The sequence below is a fragment of the Syngnathus typhle genome, linkage group LG17 (genome assembly GCF_033458585.1).
Source record: "Syngnathus typhle isolate RoL2023-S1 ecotype Sweden linkage group LG17, RoL_Styp_1.0, whole genome shotgun sequence".
Lineage (NCBI taxonomy): Eukaryota > Metazoa > Chordata > Actinopteri > Syngnathiformes > Syngnathidae > Syngnathus > Syngnathus typhle.
In genome coordinates this window covers 6,135,516-6,159,765 of record NC_083754.1, presented here as the reverse complement: position 1 = coordinate 6,159,765, position 24,250 = coordinate 6,135,516, and the positions used below count along the sequence as shown (strand labels likewise).

Sequence of the window (24,250 nt, the reverse complement as noted above, 5' to 3'; positions counted from 1 at the left end):
GCGCGCGCGCGCACGCACACCCAAGTGGTGGCATCGCTAATCCCCAGTGGCTGGTCGTACACTTGCAGCGAGCGCGTCGATGCATGTGGAGCTCAGGCGGGGAGGATGCTGCGGACGAGCGACGCAAGCAACCAGTTGCTCTTCAGCTGCCAAAGTGGATTCGCAGACGCAACCTGTTGCCTCGGCGCGGGGGCAAGTGCAGCCGAATTGTAATTAGGAAGCCGAGTCGATCAGAAAGCACCATGTCGCCGATGGTGATGCTATTATAAGGACTACGAGGAGGAGCGGAGATTTTGGGGTGGTGGTTCCCCCTCCTCCGTACGGAGGTTTTTGCGGTGATCCGCGCGCGCGCCGCGTCTCTCGGTGCAGCTCCGAGGTAGAAGGATGGTCGAACTGGAGAAGGAGGTGCTCCCGCTGCCCCCGCGGTACCGGTTCCGAGACCTGTTGCTCGGGGACTGGCAGACCGACGACAGGTAAAGTCGTGCGGCTGACGGGGTTGCTTGTTTTTACGCACGCACGGCGCAGCGCACTTTTATTGCGCCAATAAAAACGGGTGCAAAAGTGGGAGCGTCATCTGCGTGCAGTTGGCGTTTCCTCGGATTTGTTCGCAGCTTGTGTCTGTGGAGTGATGCTGCAACAGGTCCACTTGTTAGCGTATGCGCACATGCACAAGCTGTTCTATGAGAGGCCAAAAACGACATAAAAGCACTTCTTACTAACTTCATCTTTTTTGGGGGGGGCAAGTGCATGCGTGATACACCCCCCCCCCCCCCCAAAACAATCTCTTTCTCAAACCTTGTAGGGGTGGAATGTGGCAAAGAAGATCAAGATGTTGCGTGCACCTTTTTCCCGTCTCCCGCTGTCATAATAGCAGAGATTCATAGTGGACCATCTGCCACCTGGGCAGGCAATTTCAAGTGGCTGCTCCCAGTAACTGGCAATTAACCTTTGCTTACACTCCATTTGCAGGCCGACAGATTTGACGTGCTATATGGTGCTTAATATGGATATTTCATTAGGACGTTTAATGGGAAAACCTCAACCTGCATTTGACACGAAGTCTGAAGATCACTCGTGGGCTTGTCAGAGCTCGAAGGGCTGTTTTTAACAACAAAGTTGGCTTGCAATGACCCTGCCGTGGTTACGTAAATATTTATAAACAATTCCCAAATAACTGAGAGACTATAATGGCACATTTGAACCTTGAGCACCAGCTTGAGGCTCAGCCACGCATAGACGTCAGCTACTACCATCTGCTAGTGTCACCTCGCGCTGATAACGCGGCGAGTCAACGAGACGTTTATCACATCATGTTTTGCTTTAGCCCTTATGGAAAAGCAAACTCAACCATGTGCCGAAAAGGAATTGATTATTGAGATGTCAAATTGAGAGCAGCCCCGATTTGTACAAATGCTTAAGGAAGGACATCTAATTGACCCACCGACCTCACTCCCTACCCTAGCTAGCAAGCTATACCTACTTACCTAGCTGTGATGTCGGAGTTTCTTGTTCTTGTACAATTTGAATGATTATTTTAGACTGTTTCTCTAACATCGTAGTCAATAAGAAGTTATGTGACTAAACATTTTATACATACCTGTGAGAAATAAATTGAGACGTAGCTACGCAGGCCTCAAGGTAGTCTTGCAATCTTCTCTGTACAACAATTGAAGACAACCACTTGATTCATCCTCCTCACCCATTGGTTCCACTGGATAATTCAGATTTTTTTTTTTTTTAGCCCAGAGGAAATCATGCTGGCGCAGTTCCAAACACAAGCTTTTGAGATGATTTTAGTTGAGGTCAGCACTAGTCAGTCACTTTTTGTGCCTGAGAGCGCTTTTCTCTTGTTCACTTACCGCTAGTAATTTGTCTGAGAATCGGTGATGGAGGTCTCGAATTTCTGAGTACAGCATGGCCTCCAGTCACGTGATCACACGAAGCTTTGGCACGGGGAGCACGGCAGTTACAGTCCAACAATCTCACTTGAGACATTTCTCCGGGGAATGTAAACAAAAGGAGGGATGTTTTGGGATTGCTTTGGCCGAGAAGTGTGTGTGTCTGCGGCTGTGTTGGTCTCACAGATGTTGCTGCAATACCCTGCAAACACAGTTAGATCAAGTGAATAAGGGCAAACTCTTAAGTATACAGCCTGTGTTTGCTTGATGATCACAAGAGTGAGGATGGGGAGGATTGCTAGTAAAGTTCATAAATTAACTGGACTATTTTTCAGCAACCTGAGTGACACTGCAAACATGGTGGATGTTTTGGTGGTTCTACAATGGCAAACAATTTTTTTTTTGGGCAATTGTCATTGTAATTTGTGTTTAGGGCATTTGCGACTAAAATTTCCTGGGCAAAGAGAACCCACCTGACTGTAGAGCTCCGCAAGGCTTTGTCACCTGCATAATTTAACAAGCAAACTAAGAAGGCGTTTAGTTTTAAGGTCCACTTTCACTTGACATAAATTGTAACACTTAATTTATTCCCAAATTGATTGCGGAAATAACAGTCCGCTGGCTATTATTTGTTCTATGCAAATGAGATGAGTGCACCTTTTATTCACGCTTCTTTGCGAGCGTTTGTGATCATCTAAAAGCTGTCACAGACAAACGGTAAAACGGCGAGGGTAAGATGGCGATCTCCGCGGCGAGAGGATCATTAGCTGCAATAAAGCGGCCGGATTAAAAAGCGGGGCCGAGTTGAGATTGATAGTGACAGAGGTCTTAATTACCGGCGCATCACACGGCGTTTTGCTGCCACGCTGCATTAATGGCGGATATAATCCTTTAACCAGAAAGCAAACAAAGTCGGCGGCGCCTCAAAGCACCACGTGGGGCCACCGACCGCAACCCTGCCGCATGAACACATTGTCGCTCTTAAAGCCCTTTAACCTCTTGACTCACGCCCCATCCCTCGAGATCTGATTCAAGAGTCTTGAATTGAAGTATCATTCAAAAGCGTTCCTGTAATCTGCTGAAATGCAACCCAAGGCCCTCGGCTGATATAATTTTGCCACACAAAAGATGCTGGGTGATTGAACTGAAAATAATCAAGGAAACGCAACACAGCGCCACCTGGAGGTGGGGCATAGATCGAATTATTTATATGTAACGCAGAGCAGTGATTCGATTTTCAAGATAGTATCAATAGAGTTGATTTACTCTGCTACTTTTACCACATAGTGAATATTTTATTTGAGGCTGTGAAATTTTACTCTGAATCGTTTTTTTGTTGCTTGCGTGATTTATAACATGGACTTTGGGAAGATCAGTTGGGGGGGGCTGCAAACACAGTGGCTGTATTAATTGGCCAGTTGGTATGGGAGGGGGGGAAAAAAATGTCATTTTGTATGGGGGATAAAAGAGAGACGCCTTTTTGTTGTGTGAAAGGGAGTTTACTGCGAGGTTCCTGCCAAGTTGAACAATTGCTTTTGCAAATAAATATTTTTTGTGGCCAGGTGTTTCTTTTATTTATTTTAAAGCCACATCTCTCATCAAATGTACTATTTTTCTATCCTCTGACAGTGAGTCAGTGGGTGTCCTTTTTTGAGAGGATGCCAGATGACTCGACACTTTGTTGCAGGACCATGGGAAGATTTTTTTAAATGGAAACCGGTGACTCTTATAAGTGTTATTCGCGTTTATTAGTATCCCTGGACTTGTTAGCTACAAACAGGCCGCCTATTCGATGATGCCCTTTACTTGTTCTAGCAGTTCAATTCAAAAAGTGTTCGTGAAATAGAGGGAAATTACTAAAACTATTGGTTTGGCTTTTCTCAACCAGACATTTTTTTTAGCATGCTCATAAAGATAAACAGTGGTGCACCAAACAAAACATTACAGATACATTGCTGCACAGCTGGAGCTCTCTGGAATTACCAACAAGCAAAACAACATCGCTTTGGTATCTCCTCACGCTTCATCTCAGTCTACTCCACCCCACCACCTCACTGATGGTTAATATTTATGGCTTTAAAGGTACAAGCGCGCCTTTCTGGGTATTTAGCGTATGAGATGTGGAGAATTGAGGGGTGTAGTTGTGAAATTGTAGGCTGGGGAAAAAACAGGTCACAGGAATGATGCGCACATGGTCGATGGTCGCCTGTGGCCTGGGGAGCGGAGATGCCTAATAAGACCAATATGCCAACATGACGTGCGTCCCTTCGGGTTAATTAAAAATAAAGTATAATTGATATTGGCAAAGGTGAAAAGCGTTCAATGTGCTAAGTCCTAATGAGACATCTTTTGAGGAACATGGCTGTTTCCTGGCGAGGTTTGCAAGGAAAAGCTCCCTCTAATAGTCGGTCTACAGCTACTGAATATTTTTTAGAATCAATTGTTCTACAGTTAAAAATAATTGGGACAATTGCTTCTGTAAACTTTTGTTTCCTTATTGTTAAATGCGGGAGAGTTAATTTTATCAGCAGCAAAACTTAAAAGTTCGCAATTTAGTTATTTCGATTCTTGACTTAGAATTTTGAATTTACTGCATTTATTTATTTACATATTGTTTGATTCTTTTTAACACAGCATAGCAGCTTGTGTACAAATGTACTTATTAGATGTTAGCATGTTTACAAAAGCCATTAAAAGTGCACCAGCGTTTGTGTCTAAATGAGTCGCAATGGAACCTTTTCCCTCAGAATACAATTTCAACACTTGCAAGGGTTTAATCGTAATGTCTTCCGCCACCCTCTATTAACCAGGAAGTAGTCTGCTAGCAACTGTTTTTGCGAAAGGGCTTTGGGTTCCCTATTTGCCGTCGGCGTCACGATGGGACTACTCAGCCACCATTGCAATACAACAAACGCTGAATTTTGGAAACAGTCCTCCCGCTTTTAAGACTTGTAGATTCAGACAGCACTGCAGGCGCAGGTACAACCGGCGTTAACGGTCGACCGCTGTAATTCCAGCTGGTGTCGGATGGTGCCGGAGGGCCTCCCCCGGCTCGCGAGGCGGATCACTAACACGCGTGGTCGCCGATCATGCCTGCCTCATTCCCAAACCGTGTTAGAGTCTCCTACTGCAGCGGCCATTCCTCCGGCCGTTTCATTCTTTTTTTTTTACTGCACTGATTTAAGATAACACAGACGCAGAGTTGATATGATGGCAATTTTCTGCTCTCATCTACGGAAAATGTAACATGAGGAGACGTTGGGGGGACAGATTGGCGCTTGGGTTTTAATGGAGTTATTCATAGTGAGTGATATATTGTTTCATTCATTGTGCGATGGTTCCTCTCTTCTGAGACAAAGCGTTTCTAACGAGCGGTGGGTTGCGAACGCTCTATTCAGCCAGGGGGGTGAGGCAAGGCTGACGTCAGGGAGCAAAAGGCCAGAGCGCGGATGATGTACATGGAGATAAAGTTTATTTTTTGTTCCACAAGGCAGATTTAAAGGCCGAGAGGCGGGATCCACCCTGGATTGGTTTGCAGGGCCAAAATAGACAAACTACCATTCACACTCACACTTTTGTCTTGTTATCTTGTAGCATTGTGTTAGGACAGCAGGTGCGCTGTGAATTAACCTGCATTACAAACAAGAAACGTCCTTTGGGGTTTATTTATTACCCAGACAATCTGGCATCTGCTGTTCTCTTGATGCATTTTGGAGATTGCAAGAGTTTGAAATGTTGGAAGAGTGGTTACCAACTTATTAGCAACTTAGCGTGTTGGAGTCACGGTCTAGACCAGCAAGTCTATTTGTAATATTAAAGTGCTATAAAAACGTCAAAGAATACATTAAGTCAATAAAAAGTTAACAGTAAAAGTTATTACAATAAAGGAACATTTTAAAGACAACGTGGAGTTAAAATAGGAGAATAAAACATTTAAGATGAAGCTAGTAAAAAAAAAAAAAAAAGATTATTAAATCAATACAAATGCTGCAGTAAAATAAATCATGTTTTATGCGCTATTTTAAATGAACTGACAGTTTGAAAGTTTTCAGAAAGTTGCCTCCGCAGGTAATGAGCCAAATAAAATGCTGCTTTGCTTTGTTTTGGTTCAACTTTGGAGAGCACACAAAGGAGCTGTTCTGGATGCTAGCTAGGGACTTTGTAAATCTTGTGTGTATTTTGTCTAAGAGCAGTAAAATGTTTAAAATATGTCCTTTGAATAACATGAGTGGATACTTTTGTCTATGTTGTACTCTTGGGCTTTTCCTGTTTGGATATTAGTAACAAAATAATTTATCAGTCCAAATACCATCCGAATCAAGCAGATTTATTTTTCTTTTTAAATCCCCGGATGCAAGTACCGAGGTCACCTGTGGAGCGTTTTAAGATTTCAGCCATTATTAAGCGATTATGAAAGTCTGGTTGTTTCACTGAAGTGTTCAAATCAATCTCCTGCTAGCGACATGCGGAATTAATAAGATTTTCCTCCTTCTTCACGGGGACCCGACGTCGAGCCCCACTCAAGGGTGAAAATGTTTCTTTGTATCGAGGCCTAATTTTCCTTTGTTATCCCACATCCTGCTGTATGTGGGTCAGCGGCAAGGTGTTGTGTCAATCATTTCAACAACGTCAGAACAAGAGTGCATCTTGACTCTTGCGCAATTATTGGAGCAATTTACTTGCCTCTTGTCCTTATTTTCGAGCCTCCATGATGTTATTGTCTTTTTTTTTTTTTAACGGTGTTCTCCTCTCTAGAGATGACAGAGTACAGGACGCAGCGTAATAAACTTCCCGCTACTTTATGGCTGTCAGCGGTTTTCCGTGGCGCGCTTCAAATGAATGCGCATATTTCTTGTAACAAATGAAAACGGTGTCACCGAGAGTGAATTAGCAGTCATGTGTTTCCTTTTGTGCCGTCTCCTTTTAGAGGTGAGCTTGTCATCTGTCTTTCTGCTTGTCCTTCTTCGATCTTGGAAATAAAGCATCGGTCGCTGTTTGCGCTTGCCCAAAAAAAAAAAAAAAAAGTCGTCTCGCATCCAAATTTATTGATGCATTTAAATGATTTCTGTGTTTTGAAATACGTCCAGGGGTTTACGGCCTATGTATCACCTTGAAAGTTAAATAAGGAGGTTTTCATCCATTTTTGTTTAGTAGATTACACAAAAAAACCTGACGGTATCGATTGGTTATATTTTTTTGTTGGCGTCCCTGCTTTATTGTATTTTTATTTATTTGAAATGTTTTTTCTAGTATACTTACTAAATTATATATACTTAAGACACAGTTGCCAATATGCTGGATTTGTACCTATTGTGTAAAGCCATGGAACCTAACCCACTCGATATAAATTCTATTCCGTGAACAAATCAATCAGGATGCGAGTACTGACCTTGTCACACGTACGTCCGCCGTTCCCGGCTTGAGGTTGACATTGGCCACGGACTGCGAAACCTCTTTCGTCTTCCCGTCATGTGATTAGAAGGTCGGTGCTGTGTCATGATTGGCGTGCCAGCGTGGCTTGGAAGCAGCAGGGAGAGCCTGAGAGTTTCAAAGTGTCCTCCTCGTCGAAGCCACATTCTCCCACGGTGTGTCTGTATATTCATGACATAGTAGTTTCACTGGCACAGTTGACAACTCTTAGCCACAAGCTTGTTGTCAATCAGCATCATATCAGATATGGCTCACTTGAAAGTAGAAAGACAAAACAAATTGATTCAGGACTCAAATCAGAAATTGCTTTGGAGACCCACATTGAGTAAATACAGCGTTTTCCTATCCCGAAATGCCACGTCGAGCCACTGTTGTTGCTGTTTTTACTTTGCGGAGACAGGCTCGGTTGCACGCTGAGATGGGATCCATTTGATAAACTTGGATGGACAGGATGAAGAGAGCGCATGGTTGGAAAAGGCCAATCTGAGACAAACATTGACAGCGGCCACACTGGCATATTTTGGACTCGCGACCCAGAAAGAGCACTGACTGAAACCTTCGAGACAAACATTAATGAACAATTCATTTTTTTGGAAGACTTCCTTCAGTGTGCAGTGGACTTTTTTTTTCTTTCTTTAATATTTACAGGGCGGACACAAGGCCATTGTAATGTCATGTTTTTCCACCTGAATCCCTCCAAGCCTTATCGGGCTTTCGTACTGCTCATGTTCATTTGAGGGAAAAAGACTGCAGCTTACAGAAAGACACATGATCCTCTTCCCATGGGACATTTACAAGCGCTCCGCTGACATCTTTTGAATAAGCTTTAGGGATTATTGGTGAATGGCGGGGCCTCCATGCATAGAACAGAGGTTGCGTCGTGCGACTCAAAGGGTATATGAATGGATTTGCATGTTTACCTCAGTTGGTGGTCTTTGGGAAGGGACTGGCAGCGCTGAAACAAAAAATTGGCAGGATGTATTTGCTGGTAGTTTGCAATATTCTTTACTATTATTATTTTTCTGATATGTTTTACTCCTATTTTTGGGGCAGGTGAGTTTCTGAGGTACTTTCCTTTCTATTGAACACCTTTTTAAAACCAGGTAGACAATGTTTCGGCCAGGAAACTGCTGATAACGGATCACTTTGTCATGACGTCGATATCGATCGCTTGATTGCTCTGCGCATCGAGGAGTTCAGACTCGCTACCGCACGAATCCTTCTGAATACGTTAGAACATAGTCTGTATGCAATTATCCCCCGTGTTTTCTCCCATCTAATGTTGGGGCGAAGCGTCAACAGGTTTGCACCCCATGGCTGAGCGCCCTTCACAAGTATGTTTGCTCACATCTGCGAGGGAAGCGGGAGGCGAGCCGTCCTTGCGTTACCGTGGCAACTAGAGGGAAGCTTGCACCTCCCTAGCCCTACAAGTGTGTGTATGTGTGTGTGTAAGGGTCACAGCGGAACCCCCGCGCTGGCCAATGACGTTACGACAGTTGAGGCCCGGTCTGGAGTCCGCCCCCCCACCTGAGTCATTCCACTCCCAAAGGGCGGATGAAAGGAGACTGAGTGGTCAAACAGGAAATACGGTCACCTCCAGTCCGACTGCTCCCATGCTGGACAATCCGGCAGGGCCTCTTTGTTGTTTTCCATCACGTCTCTGCATGAGTGCTGTAATAATCCTAATAATCCTAATAACCCACGCGCGTGCAGGCGGGTATTTGTGCGCACGTGTCGCTCTCGCCAGAAGGGTGCCGGCGTAGAAAAAGGGCGGGAAACAAAAAAAAAAGCAGCAATTATGGACTCCCATGTCGAGCAGTCACATCAGAGGGAAGTCATTTGTTGCTCTATATTCAATCAGCGCGGCTAACGAGAGCGACAGAGGATGACCGGGCTCTAGCGGAGCGCCATTTCCTCCGAAAAGCCATTAAAAGTGTTTTTTCGAATACTTGATTTGCTTAAATAATTATCACCCCTTTTCATCTGCAATATGATTTTGTCGCTCGCAGTCTTTTGACATTTTTTTTTTTGTCTCCCTTCTGTGCTTCAGGGTACAAGTGGAGTTCTACGTGAATGAGAACACGTTCAAGGAGCGCCTCAAGCTGTTCTTCATCAAAAACCAAAGATCCAGTGAGTTGCCAACACCCCCCACCATTACAGCTTTTGAACACTTGCCTCAATTTACCTTTTGGTTTTGCACGATTGACTTCAAGCAGTCTGAACAACACATTTAAAAATATGTATTATTTTTCACGTGGTCTAAAATATATCTCCTCACCATCATGATCTCAATCCAATCTAAAGGATCCCCACAATCTTTCCATTGCAGGTTTGCGAGTGCGAATGTTTAACTTTGCGCTCAAAGTGCTGAGCTGCCTCCTCTACATTGTCAGAGTGTTGCTGGACAATCCCCAAGAGTGGAGGCCCGACTGGTGAGAAAAACACAACCCAGCGTCATTGTGCACATTCAAGTGGAATCTAGACAGGAACTGACTTTTTTTTTTTTTTTCATCCCCGTAGCGCCAACTGTACCAAACAAAACACATCCTCTCGCCAATGGAGCGAATTTGACTGGTAAGCATGCGGCGCGTCTTTAAATCAGGAGTGATGACCTCCCTTGGCCTGGGCCCTTAACGGTCAGGAGCGTTATCCAACGCGATCAATACGACTTCGCCTTAACTGATGCGATTCGCAAGCTGATATTGAACATTCCAGATCCACGTTCATTTATCACAATTCGGCCGTATGGATTAGTTGTCAGTATAATATGTATCTAGTGCCCGTGCAGCCTAATCAACAGCGATCTAGTGGAGATAAAGCACGTAATATACAGCAGCGGGAGGGGGGGGGGGCAAAACAGGAAGTGGTGGATCACGGGCCTCTTGGAAAACCATGCCGTGGTTCCAGCCCGGGGACCGATTGATCTAATTGGTGGTCGGTGACGCTGGCTAAGATCCTACAACAAATGAGTCAGGAGGCTGACAGGGCGAGCTCGGGGAAGGGCTGCTGTCGCCTACTGCTTCAGGCGGCCGACTCGGAGGAGTCGAATCAAGCAGGCAAGCAGCCATGATAGGCCCCAGGGTGTCTTTGGAAAGGGAGGGGGGGGGGACCTTTTTCTCACAATAAGGCTGTAAATTTCTAGTTGACTGTGTGAATATCACTTTTCGCCTACAATATGAGAACATGGGCTGTTGATGGCGCTGCTACAAGTTTCTTGTCCATTTTAACAGCCACTCATGACCATGCTCTTGTTAGAATGTTATTTAAATTAGCTATCTTTTGTTGACAGTTTCAAGTCTATTTGCATAAACTTTAATAGGTTACGATGTAAAAAAAAAATGATGCAGTCTAATTGGTGGAACGTTCACAAAAATGTTTGTAATTTTATTTTCTTGGGTGAGTCACTGACAGGTTTTGTGCGGGCACAGCCACAGCCACACTCCTGTTGTTGGAAAATAGCCCAATTATGAGCATAATAGACACGCACACGCACGCGCAGGCACTTCCATTAAGTAAGAAACAGCTTGGACAGCAGCATAAATGACCTGAGTAGAGTTTACCACTTTAACAAGGACGGTAATGCAACATTTGGAGCACGGCTGCTAATTGCTGCCTGTTATATCCATTACGACGTATTTTATTCATTAGCATGGTATTGTTGATAATGTGACGGCGCCCCAAGCGCAGTATTTCATGTCGTCTGGATTTGACAATGAATTCCAATTTTTGGGGTTCAATGTCCTACAAAATTGCTGCGTCTGTATCGGTCGTACCTTTGCTCCTTCTCCTGTCATGTCCTTTCACTGTGCAGGAAGCTGATCATCTGGGTGGAAAGACCTCTTCCCCTGTGGGCCCTGCAGGTCAGATAGAATAGATCATGTATGTTGTAAACATGCCCCCACAAGGACCCCATATACATTTTGCATGTGAGCTTTTATCCTCATTTCGCTTGCATACATCTAATGAGATGCGAATAATGGCGCGCTAATGGACATATGACATAAAAGTGGACACAATGACGGCACATGGCTGCTCACATCGGCTACTTTCTCTCAGTAGCTCAATCATCAGCACGCCCACTGATGCCACCCACGCACTCCTCTTACATCTCCGCCATGCCTAATTTCTCTCCCTCTTCTCAGACAGTCTCAACTCCCCGTCTGATCTCTCGCTCTCTCTTTAATGCCAGTCTTTCCTCTCTCTCTCTCCCGTTGCAGGTGCTTGTGGCTTTTATCAGCTTTTCAGAAACGATGCTGCTGGTGTATCTTAGCTACAAGGTGAGTTGCTGAGAGAAGACTTTTTAGGAAAAAAATGGTGTCACCAAAAATGTTAAAGCTGCTCAATACGAAGTTAGAAACCAGCACGTGTGTACCCCGCCTTAATATTGATGCATGAGACGAACTTTAGGGTGAGCCCCCGTGTTGCTGCCGCAGGGCGTCCATCCATCCAGATGTGCCCGTGCCTTTCATGTACTTGGCACTATAAGCCCATGAAGGGCCCCATGTGCGCTTTAAAGCCAACCGGGTCCTGTGGACACATGATGTGCGGACGTCCACCTACGCTCTTTGGAGACGGGAGTCACATTACAAAAAAAAAAAGAAAAGTTAACCGCAGACAGATCAGACCGAAGAAATGTTTTTCTCCTTAAATGGCACTCGTGCGACTTGTATAACCTTTCTTTTCATTTCATGTCCCTTTTCGCTAAACGGGCCTGTTACGTGGTAATCCCGCTCGCGGGGGTCGCCATGACAATGGAGTTCCCTGACCTCTTGTGTGTGCTTTGCGTTTCCAGGGCAACGTCTGGGAGCAAGTACTACGTGTCCCCTTCATTCTGGAGATGATCAGCGCCGTCCCCTTCATGATCACTGTGAGTGGAAAAACATGCACCAGTGAGCACCGAAAGCTCTCTCAAACAGCCCCCCCCCCCCCCCCCCATTCTGGAAAACACATTTATTACCTGCTGCTACAGTATACGGCACTTATGGCTTACACAGTCGGCTTTCGCTTCCCCGCGAGAGATGATTGTGTATGCATTCTGTTGGAGAAGCACAAGTGATGTGCTCTCTGCCTCTCTTTTTTTCCCCCACATAGGTGATTCTGCCCTCCTTCAGAAATCTCTTCATTCCTGTTTTCCTAAATTGCTGGCTGGCAAAACATGCTTTGGAGAACATGATAGTGAGTCGAGCACATTCAGTCATCATCAAACTACAGAACTGTAAGACAGATATGCTAACCATTAGTCCCGTGCTGCTGGTAATTGCATTTTTTTTTCCTTAAGGGGAAAACGAGGACGTTGATTTGTGCTAAGTGGATGACCTGGCGATGAATTGGGTTAAAGCCACTATTTAAGGAAACATTCTTTCTCACGCGCTCCACCAAGCACACGTCCGATCTGTTTAAAACCTGAGCGGAGCACCTTGAGGCCACGTTTCCTTTTGCACGCCTCATCTTGCGTCTCACTCTCTCTGCAGAACGATCTCCACAGGGCCATCCAGCGGACACACTCGGCCATGTTCAACCAAGTGGTGATACTCATCAGTACGTTGGTGTGTCTCATGTTCACATGGTGGGTACCCCGTACGGACTGCAAAACGAAATGGACAGGAAGTGATTTCACAGCAGAGATGGAGGGGGTGACAGGTGGGGTGAAAGGAAAAAGAGCAAAAAAAAATGGTGTGCTGAAACGTACAGCAACAGACATGGAGGGAGAATGGAAACGACGAATAAAACGAAGCAGAGATAATTAGTGACTGCGAGTATGAGATAGCGACGTGACATAACAACCGGTAATTGTTGCAAAGCAACAAAGGCTGAGCGCATCTTGAAAGATCAAGTACAGAGCCGATGAGGAATCTCAAAGCGGACACTTACCTTTTTCTTAATCTTGGCAACAGGCTCTGATCTCACACACTTAAGACTTTAAAAATATGCACAGTTTCGCACAGTAGCTCTGGAGTGCATCCAACCGCCTACCAAGCAAACGCACTGTTAAAAAATTCAAACACTTCATTAGCTACACCTGCAAAAGCCAAAAAATTGGCATATTAAATTCTCATTTGACCGCGTTTAAAGGTGGTGTCAACGAAAATAATGCTCAGTTTGTATTGACACTAGCATTCAACAACATCATGTGTTTGTCTTACCTGTTCACCAAAACAGCATCTGCGGCATTCAGCATCTGGAGCGGGCCGGCAACAACCTGACCTTGTTCGATTCGCTCTACTTCTGCGTGGTCACCTTCTCCACGGTGGGCTTCGGGGACGTCACCCCGCAGATCTGGCCCTCGCAGCTGCTAGTGGTCATCATGATCTTTGTGGCGCTCATTGTGCTTCCCATACAGGTGCGAGAGACAGAAAAAGCAATGTTATTGTAATGTTATTGTAATGTATTGTAATATTATTCCAGGTGGTCAACTTGAAATTGCATAATAGCCATTTTAAAATGACGTCCTCAATAGAGAGACTGAATTCCACACTTAGCCTAGTAAACCCGCTTCAACGAAGGTTACATTGAGACGAGCTCACGCAGACGATCGGTGGTGACTCACTTCATCCATCCTACGTTGATTTGCAACGCTATTTTTATTCCGACAACTCACTCACTCACTTCCTCGAATCCAATGCACAGACACCTGCACGGAACACGCATTTTTCGTTGGAACACCTTGACGAATATGTGAGTTCCAGCCTATCCAAACATCTCGCAATCATAGCGCATCTCCCAGCAGGTCAAAAACGGAGGTGAAGAGGGCGAGCTACGTTAGCATCAGCAGCTAATATCCCCTAAAAAAAGAAGTATGAACAAGAAAATTGAAATAAAACTGACAATGTGTGCATCGCAAACATGGCCGCCTTGTCATGTCCATTTTTTTTTTCTATTCAGCCTCCCTCTGCTCTTCCATAAATACCACATGACATTTAGATTTGGGCCCCCCAGCCCGTGCGTATGCGTGCAGTGTGTCCTGCCATGACCTACACAGGGTAGCCTCAAACCACATAATCAGGTTTTAGCTTTTTTTTTTTTTTACTGCCTACATTGTCCTTCACAACTCAAACACGCACTCTCTCTTCCTCAAACCTTCACCAGGCATTGTTGTGCTACGGCAAATACCGAAAGTTATAATGACGCGACCGTCACGTCTTTTTGATTTATTTATTTTTTCTCTTGTAAACAAATGACAAAAGTGTCATCGCATGAAGCTGTCTGTTGCCAAGGATTCACGTAGCTTTTCGCACGGCTCAAAATCAATGCCGTTTATCTGCACCACTAGCGACAGTAAAACAGCCTCCGAGCAAATTGTGGCATGCATGGATCTGTGGACACGTGTGCAACATGTACAACTGTGTTGACGAGACACAACACGGACATGACCATCTCATGACTCAAACCCAATTTTAGATATAATCCTGTCTTTAAAGAAAATGTTGATGGATGACTTGAGTTAGGCATAAAAGTGTCTTTTTAATGAGGATGTGTCATGGATGTCTGTTGCCATATTTCGTAGAAAAATGACATATTAACTATTAACTACATGATTACTTTATTTGAATGAATGAATGTGAAATTGCGACTGGCATTGCCATCGGAATATATCTAGAAATTTATTCCCGAATCAGTCGGACACACCAAAGAGCACATGACCTGTTTTTCCATGTTCTACTTTAACCTGATGTCCATCTGGCCAATGTGTCTGATGTCATCCCGCTAACAGTTTGAGCAGCTGGCCTTCCTGTGGATGGAGCGGCAAAAGTCGGGCGGAAACTACAGCCGCTACCGAGCGCAGACGGAGAAGCACGTGGTGCTGTGTGTCAGCTGCCTCAAGATAGACCTTCTCATGGATTTCCTCAACGAGTTCTTTGCTCACCCTCGACTGCAGGTGGACTGCCAATAGCTTCACGCGGCGCAATTTATTCACAATCCTCTCCCGGCTGAGGTTAACACGAAGGCTAAATAAAGCAGTTGGTGGAAAACGGGTGCGCCTGTTAACTTGTTGACATCAAAGATGGTTGTCACGGCTTTTGGTTAGGCGAATTAGCCGGAACTAAATATAACAAAATATTAGCGAGGACAACTATTTCAGAAAATAGACGGACAGTTTGTTCAATTAGGTTGAGATTTTCTGGGGTGCTGACAAAGATCAAAATGTGTGTGTGTGTTCAGGATTACTACGTCGTGATCCTGTGCCCGGCAGAAATGGATGTCCAGGTTCGAAGAGTACTTCATGTTCCACTGTGGGCCCAGAGAGTCATCTACCTGCAGGGCTCTGCTCTCAAAGACCAAGACCTGATGAGGGCCAAGTGAGTCACTGCAACAACACAAAAAAAAAAAAAGGCAAATGTTCATTTTGTCACTTTTTGACATTCTCCATTGCCACATGAAATAAGTGCGGCAGGCGGTCCGATGAAAGATGCTTATTGTTAACAACGCACCTGCTTCATTTACCTCAGGGTGTTTTTTTTGTTTCCTGTTCGTCTTCAGAGATCTGCTGTTTGTTTTCTGCTTTTGTCAAGTCCCAGAGTAAACTAACAAAAGCCTCGCTTGGTGTCTTCCCCTCGATTCTCTCCTCCTCGCTCTCACTAACCGCCCCCAGGATGGATGACGCCGAGGCCTGCTTCATCCTCAGTAACCGTTTTGAAGTGGACCGTATCGCTGCTGTACGTTAGTTACACTAGGCTCTTCTAACCCCCGTTAATGCTTTTTCAAAATGCCCATCGAGAGGTCTCGGTATTAGCCAAAAGTTGTCACAATCTCAATTTCACTGCCGCCCGTCTCCAATTTGACCAGGATCATCAAACCATCCTGCGGGCCTGGGCGGTGAAAGACTTTGCTCCCAACTGTCCGCTGTACGTGCAGATCCTCAAGCCAGAGAACAAGTTCCATGTCAAGTTTGCAGGTGGGTACAAAAGAGGAGGTGGGATAGTGACCACATACTGACCTCACAGCTAATTCAAGTTTGTTTTTATGGCTATTCTACCCAGAGTCCATTTTGTGACCAATTATGTTTCCTTACAATAGAATTTGAATGAAAAAGAAAAAAAATCCCAAATCCTGCATCAGAGGGATTTAAGAAAACGTTTGTTGGACTCAATGCTTGTTTACAGATTCATGACACGTCGCAGCCTTATGATGCCCAGCCCCGCCCGGCCAGTCAACACAATTAAGAATTACACCGCAGTGGCAGCAGCGAGTACGTGCTGTGTGCTGATTGGCTCTTAACGATCATAGTGAAAAAAAGAAGTTGGAGTTGGGAACATTTTGTCTTTTGTAATGTTTTTTCTGTTGATTAGCACACAATGGAACGTTTGGTAATTGCCGTGGAAATGCCAGACACGTATTTCTACTTTCTACTCAAGCTTGTTTTGTGGGTTTTAGATTGAGAATAATTATTACTGATTAGTTTGACAAACGGGACGTCACAATGAATAAGCCCGATTTTTTTTTCTCCCCGCCCAAGAACACACTTGGGTGATAAGTGGACCAATGACCGTTTTAAGGTCAAATAAAAACTCTGAATGAACGTAGGGGGACTCTTGCTGCTAATCGAAGGGATTAAATAAAATCCCCTTTAGCTTGAGACCTTCTCCCTCTCGAGGTGAGGTCAAATCAAGGTTACTGACACCGCCCGATCTGTTTGAGAATGTCAACCTCGAACCTGACATTTACAGTTCAGAGAGGAAATACCTGAGTAACCCTTTAATGGATTTCAATACAACTTAATGACTTCAGTTCAGATATTTGAAAGGCGCATCGTGATAGGCTGTGGCGTGTCATGTGACATTCTCAATCACACACAAATGCACTGACCGTGTTCCCGCTGTCCTCTTTGTCCGCAGATCATGTGGTGTGTGAGGAAGAGTTCAAGTACGCCATGCTGGCTTTGAACTGCGTGTGCCCCGGTACTTCGACACTCATTACTCTGTTGATCCACTCCTCCAGAGGACAGTGAGTTCTCTTCTTCTGATTCTTTTTTTCCAACAGCCAGCCATTCTTGCAAAATAACACCTGGTGAAATAAGAGGACACTCGATCAAAAAGAATGCTGACATTTTATTGAAACTGTCAATGTTTATTTCCATTTGAGAGTTTGTTGCAAAGTATCAAAATATTAGAAAGAGCTCTCGGTAGGCTACACAGAACTGCAAAGTCCAATAATGCAATTATTGTGCTGAATCTCAGGAGATTGCGCAAGTGCACCTGTGTTGAAATGATCATCTCCATTCACTCATTTTAGATTAAATTTTTATTGGTGTTTTTTTTTTTTTTAAGAACGGCACCCCAGGAGGCCTTTAAGCAACGTGGAGGAGCCTTTCAAGCACTTAACAGGTAAGACTACTCCTACATGACATTTACCTCTCTGAAAGAATTTTCTCCACAGATGACGCAAAATGCATTTGAGGATTTTTTGCATCGCTGCACGTCCAGACTGTAATGAATTGAGTTAATCAATTGTCCGCCAACTGCAGTCGCTTAAAGACTTAGTTGAGAACGCTTTTTTTTTTTTTGTCACAGGCCACCCACATTCACACTGCCCCCACAGCCTTGCTTCCTGTTATCACCTCAGTGGCCTTAACATCTAAAGCCCCTGAGAACACGGCTGTCCACTTAGCGTGTTCTACACGTACGTGGGCTCTGTTGTTCCGACAGGCTGCCGATCTTTCCCCGTGTACAGATTGAAGTATTGATCACAGTGTTCTGACAGAGACGTTAATTCTCCAGGCTTGAGTGGAAAATCCTTCCGACCACAGTCGCCGCGCTGGAAGCTTTGCGTTTAACTCTTAAAAAGGTCAATCTCGGACGACGTGGCCAATTGATCCTCTTCTTTGTTTCGCAGCGAAGGCGGGGCCTGCGCTGCCGACCAGTGGCATCGAACCTACCGCCGCTGCTCGGCCAATGAGGTGCATCACATTCGGTTGGAAGAGAGTAAATTCTTCGGGGAATACCAGGGCAAGAGTTTCACATTTGCCTCCTTTCATGCTCACAAAAAGTAAGTGACAATCAAAGTCCCCCCCCCCCCCCGAATGGATGAAGTTGAGAGCTGAACTGTCTCCGTGGCAACAGGTACGGAGTGTGTCTGATCGGAGTACGCAGGCTGGACACCAGCAACATCCTGCTGAACCCCGGACCCTGTCATATCATGGGAGCCTCTGACATTTGCTTCTACATCAACATCTCCAAAGAGGAGAACTCGGCATTTGTCCGTGGCCAGAGGGAGCCGTCGTGGGGCAGCGTGGGGAGCAATGCCAGGGGGGTTCATCAGAGCATTTACCACGGACTCACCCGCCTGCCGGTGCACAGCATTATCGCCAGCATGGGTAAGTGAGCCAGGCTTGGTTTTCATTTACTCACTTGGCTTCTATCGATGGGTTCCGTTGACACGCAGAGGAATTATTCGCTTCACCACACCTTGATTCATTGCTGTGTCTTTCTGTCGTTTTCAGGCACGGTAGCCATCGACCTTCAGGATTCCAGCGACAGCAGCCCGGAAGGTCCAGACCCCGGCAGCGCGGGTCCCGGCAGCGGGAGAGGAAGCCGAAGCAGCTCCAGGACGGAGATGAGCGGGGCCAACACGTTGGCCTTACCCGCCCTGAGTGACTCCGCTGAAGAGAGGAGGCACAGCATTGCGCCCGTCTTGGAGTTGGTGGACGGCGTGAGCAGCCCTGCTTTTGACCTGCTGGGAGACCAGTCGGAGGACGAGGGAGGGGAGGAGAGCAAGGACGACAGCGACAAAGACGAGAGCGCCCACTGGTGGGGTCGACACTGCGAGTGAGTATTTGAAATGGGCAGTTTGGGTCGGTTACGGTTGTTCAAGGTTGACTGTGTCTGTGCGGGCCAGGTGGGTGAAGGGCTACCCGCTCAACTCGCCGTACATCGGTAGTTCTCCTGCTCTTTGCCACCTTCTCCAAGAAAAGATGCCTTTTTGCTGCCTACGCATGGACAAGGTAAGCACTTGAAACAGATGACCGTCCCTTCGACATTGACTGACAGCGTGCTCGTTCTCCAACAGGCTTGTCACCATATCCCATTCGAAGATGCCCGCTCCTACGGCTTCAAAAACAAATTGATCATCGTGTCAGCAGAGAGCGCGGGGAACGGCCTTTACAATTTCATCGTACCTCTTCGGGCCTACTATCGACCCAGAAAGGAGCTGAATCCCATCGTACTGCTTCTGGAGAGCATGTGAGATGGTCTTCTTGGTTTGGGCTTTTTGGTGTGGCTGGATTTTAAGCGAAGAGGATTTGTAATGCTCCTCAGAAAGGCTGCTATGAGCATAACAGCCATACTATAAATCGTAGTTGCGCAGGGTGGTAAAACGTGGTCTTCTCCGGTAGGGGAGAAGAATAAGCGAGCTATTTTTGGCCACAGTAAACATGATTTGTGAAAGGCTTTCAGGTCACAATGCTACATTTGTGGCTAGTAGCGTACAAAAATAGCTGGGCTAAAAGGCTATAAAACCATGAACCGCTCCAGAGTAGCACTATGCCAAATTCATTTGAATTGGCAAGCGGGAGTGTTTGCATCGCTGAAGGAACACTGACACGTTTTTGTTTTGATTGGTCTAGACCCGAGGCTGACTTCCTGGAGGCGATCTGTTGGTTCCCAATGGTTTTCTACACAGTGGGCTCTATGGACAAGTAAGGCACATCAAAAGTCTTGTCAGATTTTAGGATTTAGGATCAGTTTAGGTCAAATTATTTAGACAAATGGTGCCACACTTTGCAGAGGAGATTTTCCATCTCACCTGTATTATTATTTACTCTCCCAAAAGTTTAGACAGCCTATTGCGGTGTGGAGTGACGTTTGCAGACACCATGGTGGTGGTTGACAAGGAGAGCTCCATGATCGCCGAGGAAGACTACATGGCTGACGCAAAGACCATCGTCAACGTCCAAACCCTTTTCAGGTCTGCTTTGTCCACCCGGTAGCTGCTCAATTTAAAAAAAAAACTCAGACTGTTGCCATCTCTGTCTTTATGCATCTAGACTGTTCCCAGCGCTGAGTATTATCACTGAGCTCACACACCCGGCCAACATGCGCTTCATGCAGTTCAAAGTCAAAGACCACTACTCTCAAGCGCTGTCCAAGCTAGAAAAGGTAAATGTGACCGACATGTAAGGATTATATTATTTCTGCACATACGCGCCAAATGTGCATCGTTATCATGCAGATGCAAATCAAGAAAATTGCTACGCTGTTTCTTTCTTCTCGTCAAGATTAAGCAGAAAAAGTGTTTGCTTGCGTATGTGTGTGTGGGCGCACGTTACCTGCAGAAGGAAAGGGAGAGAGGATCCAACCTGGTATTTATGTTCCGCCTGCCCTTTGCAGCAGGCAAAGTCTTCAGCGTTAGCATGCTAGACACACTCCTCTACCAGGTAAAAAGAAAATATTCAATGTCTCACTAATCCTTTATGAAAAAAAGACTTCAATCCAACTTTTTAACGCTACCTCACTTTGGACAGTCCTTCGTCAAGGATTACATGATCTCCATCACCAGGTTGCTGCTGGGCCTCGACTCCATGCCCGGTTCAGGGTTCCTCTGCGCTGTAAGAGAGCAACGCCGGCCGGTCACAAATGGATCAGACAAAGTCCGCAATGTTTTGTCTCGTAGATGAAAATCACAGAGGATGACTTGTGGATCCGGACGTACGGCAGGCTCTACCAGAAGCTGTGCTCCTCCACAGGGGACATTCCTATTGGTATCTACAGAACAGAAGCTCACAAGCTTCCGGTTTCAGAGGTCAGCTGCTATTCTGATTCAATCCGTCATATCACGCAAAAAGCACGGACCATCCTTGAATTGAGTGTGTCATTAAATATCAGTCGCAGGTATCCATCACAGTGGAAGACTACGAGGACACCAGAGAACCCAGGGAGCCCCTGCTGTCCCGAAGTGGCGCTCATCGCAACTCTACCTCCTCAGAGCCCTTCTCGACCTCCTCCCACTCCTCGGACCACCCGCTGCTCCGCAGGAAGAGCATGCAGTGGGCGCGGCGCCTGAGCAGGAAGGGGGGCCGGAGCTCAGGCGGGGCCAAGGGCGGCGCTGGCAGCGCGGCCGAAAGGATCAGCCAGCAGAGGTTGACACTCTTCCGGCGATCGGAGAGGCAGGAACTCAACGCCCTCGTGAGGACCAGGATGAAGCATTTGGGTCTTTCTCCCACTGGCTTCAGTAAGTCCCCAGCACTTTAACTCGCTCTGCTTGTAAATACTCCATTTGTTGCTTTGCCTTTATTTAGTGTGCGAGTGGATTTCCCCCAATACCAGTGTCCACTTCATTCCCCACTTCACCTGCTTCTTTGTTCCCATTTCAGATGGCATGACGGACCAAGGCAACAGACTGTCGTACATCCTTATCAACCCCTCTCCAGACACCAGACTGGAGCTGCACGATGTTGTGTGAGTACACTAATGACTGTGGTGATCCTACATTAGGTGGGAAGTCTCCCAATAGCTAGTGTAGTCCAAAATAACTTTTCAAGTTTTCAAGGGCAACAGTGGCCTCTACTGTTTTCCGTGTTAATTACACTTCTTCCCTCCCTACGGATATTCACTTCAAAATAACTGAATTGCATGTAGTGTACTTTAGTATTATCCGGGCAAGATCCTTACCTGTCTGTTTCCCATCCATAGGTACCTCATCAGACCAGACCCCCTCTCACTGGTACCCAATCAAGGAAGCGGCAGGAAGTGCAGCGCCGGAGTGGCAGAGAGCCACAAATTTGACCCCCAAGACAGCACCCACCTGTGAGGCATGAATGAACAAAAATAACAAAAGAAAAAAAATGATACACTGAAGAACTCACTCTTGAAGAAGAAGAGAAGCGAGAGCGATGCACCCTGATGGAGGTCAAATCTCTAGCTTAGCCACGGCGGATGTTCGTGCAGCTCGTCTTAGAACGCCGCGGACGTTTCAGTCTTGCACCTTCCAAATTTTCAAAGACTTCGGGACACAGAAGTGCATTTAATGTGAAAGGAAAAGCTATGTATTTATTTCTACGTATGTGCATGTTTTTGTACTGCACCATATGCCACAAAAGTATTGGGACAGCATATCCGTGGATGGATTAATCACGCATACCTTCATGGGTTCATAGAAAATGAACAGTTATGGGGATGGAATGTGTACCCCAATACTTACTTACGTCCATGTAGTGTAGACCTTTTCATAATGTTTGCAAACAAAATTCACAAGGGTTCTGGTAGCAGAAAGTGACTTACTACCACTGACCGGATTTGAAAAGAATGATAAAATCTTGTTCTGTTTGACATCATGGTGAACAGGTCGATATCTGCAAGCATGTGTGCGTGTAGAAGAGTGAAAACTGCCGATTTAACCCAGAATCAGCTGCCAACTGGAAGTGAAGGGACTTTTTTGTGTGTGTGTGTTTTCGTCACATTAAGTGGTGTTGGGTTTTATTAGCGGTGTACTCACATTGAGTTTTCCTTCTCTTTTTTTGTTTACCCCCCCTCCCATTGTTGAATCATAAAAGTGAGCCCCGCAAATGCTCACATTTGGTTTTGCACTGTTTCGATACAATATGTTCACAAAGCGTCTGCTGGCTCTTTACACGTCCGAACATCTGAATGTGCCATTTCCCCACTCAATGAATGGTGCAGCTATGTGGTTGCTGTAGCTTTGGTGCCATTCTAAAACGAACATGTACATATTAAAGTTGGTCAACTTGTCTTTCTTTAGTTTGCTTCTGTGCATTCCATTTCTGTCAGGCTGTCTTGGAGAGTTTTAGTCAGTTTATAATCAAATATAGCCTAAATAGAAAGAATTGACAGATGACTTTAAAACTTTGACAGATGAAACTGAATTCTCATTTTTTTCTACAAAGAGGAGGGTGGGTGGAGGTACATTTTTTAAGTATTAATTTAAAAATGTAGTTTCAATTTAGAATGCAGTAAAGGTTTGGTGAGGAAAAACTGGAAGTAAAATATTTATGGCCAGACGTAAACTACAGTGAACATTCACAAGAAAATATATTTTATAAATAATCCCTAAAACGTGAAATTCACTTACCCCTTTTGTGAGGTTGAGCGTTTATTAGCAACTGTTGTTAAGCTAGCAGACGAACATTTTGCTCTAGCTTGGCACATCAGATGGCACCTCTTTTAAACGTCACGTTTTATCAAGCTGTGCGACATTAAAATTCGTTAAATTTCATTGCTTCACACACTTCAAACAAGCTAGTGCCATCTATTGTTGATTTCTTTTTTAAAATGTAAATGAATGAAATGAATGACTTCAGCATTTTATTTATTTGGAATTAACAAATAACTAACATTGCTGATGCAAAGGGTCATACTCTTTAGACAGAGGAATTACTTATAGAAATTACAAAACTACAGTTTTACAATAGTTTAATTGAATATTATTTGCTGGAATCAAGTGCAAGGGAACCCCCTGGTGGCAGGGCAACTGATTGTTGTTCAGAACAATTATTTAAAATAATTATTTTAAATGATTTATTTTGATATTTGATAGATATTATTTGATATGCGCACGTGATTATAGGCGCGGCTAGAAGCGGACGTGATGATGATGCAACTTCTTGCAATTAACCCCGTATGACGTACGGAGAGGATTAGGGCCAGTGAAGAAGAAAAAAGACCCAGGGGTGACATAGTGATGTGCATTCCAGTTCTTTTAGGTAAACTGAATCTTTAGAATCAGTTCACCCAAAAGATTCGTTCAAACAAATCGTTCAATGAATACCCCCAACTCCCCCCCCCCCCAACTCACACACACACACTGATACGTTTTTTGTTTTTACATCCAGTGGAAATGGGCGCTAAAAGAAAAAATGAGCATCATATTCAAACATAGTATGTAAAAATGTGGCTAATTTGCTAATTATCTCCGCACAGATTGCCAACCCATTTTTCTCCCACGCTCTGCTTCTGCAAGTTGAATCAAACAAG

At 45.2% G+C, this 24,250-nt stretch overlaps 1 protein-coding gene across 1 annotated transcript; it reads left to right on the top strand.

Moving 5' to 3' along the window:
• The first annotated feature begins 384 nt into the window (after positions 1-384).
• Positions 385-23,008, top strand: kcnt2b (potassium channel, subfamily T, member 2b). Its single transcript, XM_061303880.1, has 30 exons — positions 385-473; positions 9,379-9,458; positions 9,658-9,760; positions 9,849-9,902; positions 11,140-11,188; positions 11,546-11,605; positions 12,121-12,195; positions 12,420-12,503; positions 12,800-12,894; positions 13,488-13,668; positions 15,040-15,204; positions 15,489-15,625; positions 15,919-15,982; positions 16,113-16,221; positions 17,162-17,270; positions 17,594-17,650; positions 18,159-18,311; positions 18,386-18,639; positions 18,766-19,090; positions 19,161-19,266; positions 19,332-19,504; positions 19,888-19,959; positions 20,094-20,228; positions 20,308-20,419; positions 20,596-20,697; positions 20,785-20,868; positions 20,934-21,062; positions 21,146-21,491; positions 21,634-21,718; positions 21,953-23,008. Exons 1-30 carry the CDS (start codon positions 385-387, stop codon positions 22,068-22,070), a joined length of 3,705 nt encoding a protein of 1,234 aa, XP_061159864.1. The 3' UTR covers positions 22,071-23,008.
• Positions 23,009-24,250: the final 1,242 nt, after the last annotated feature.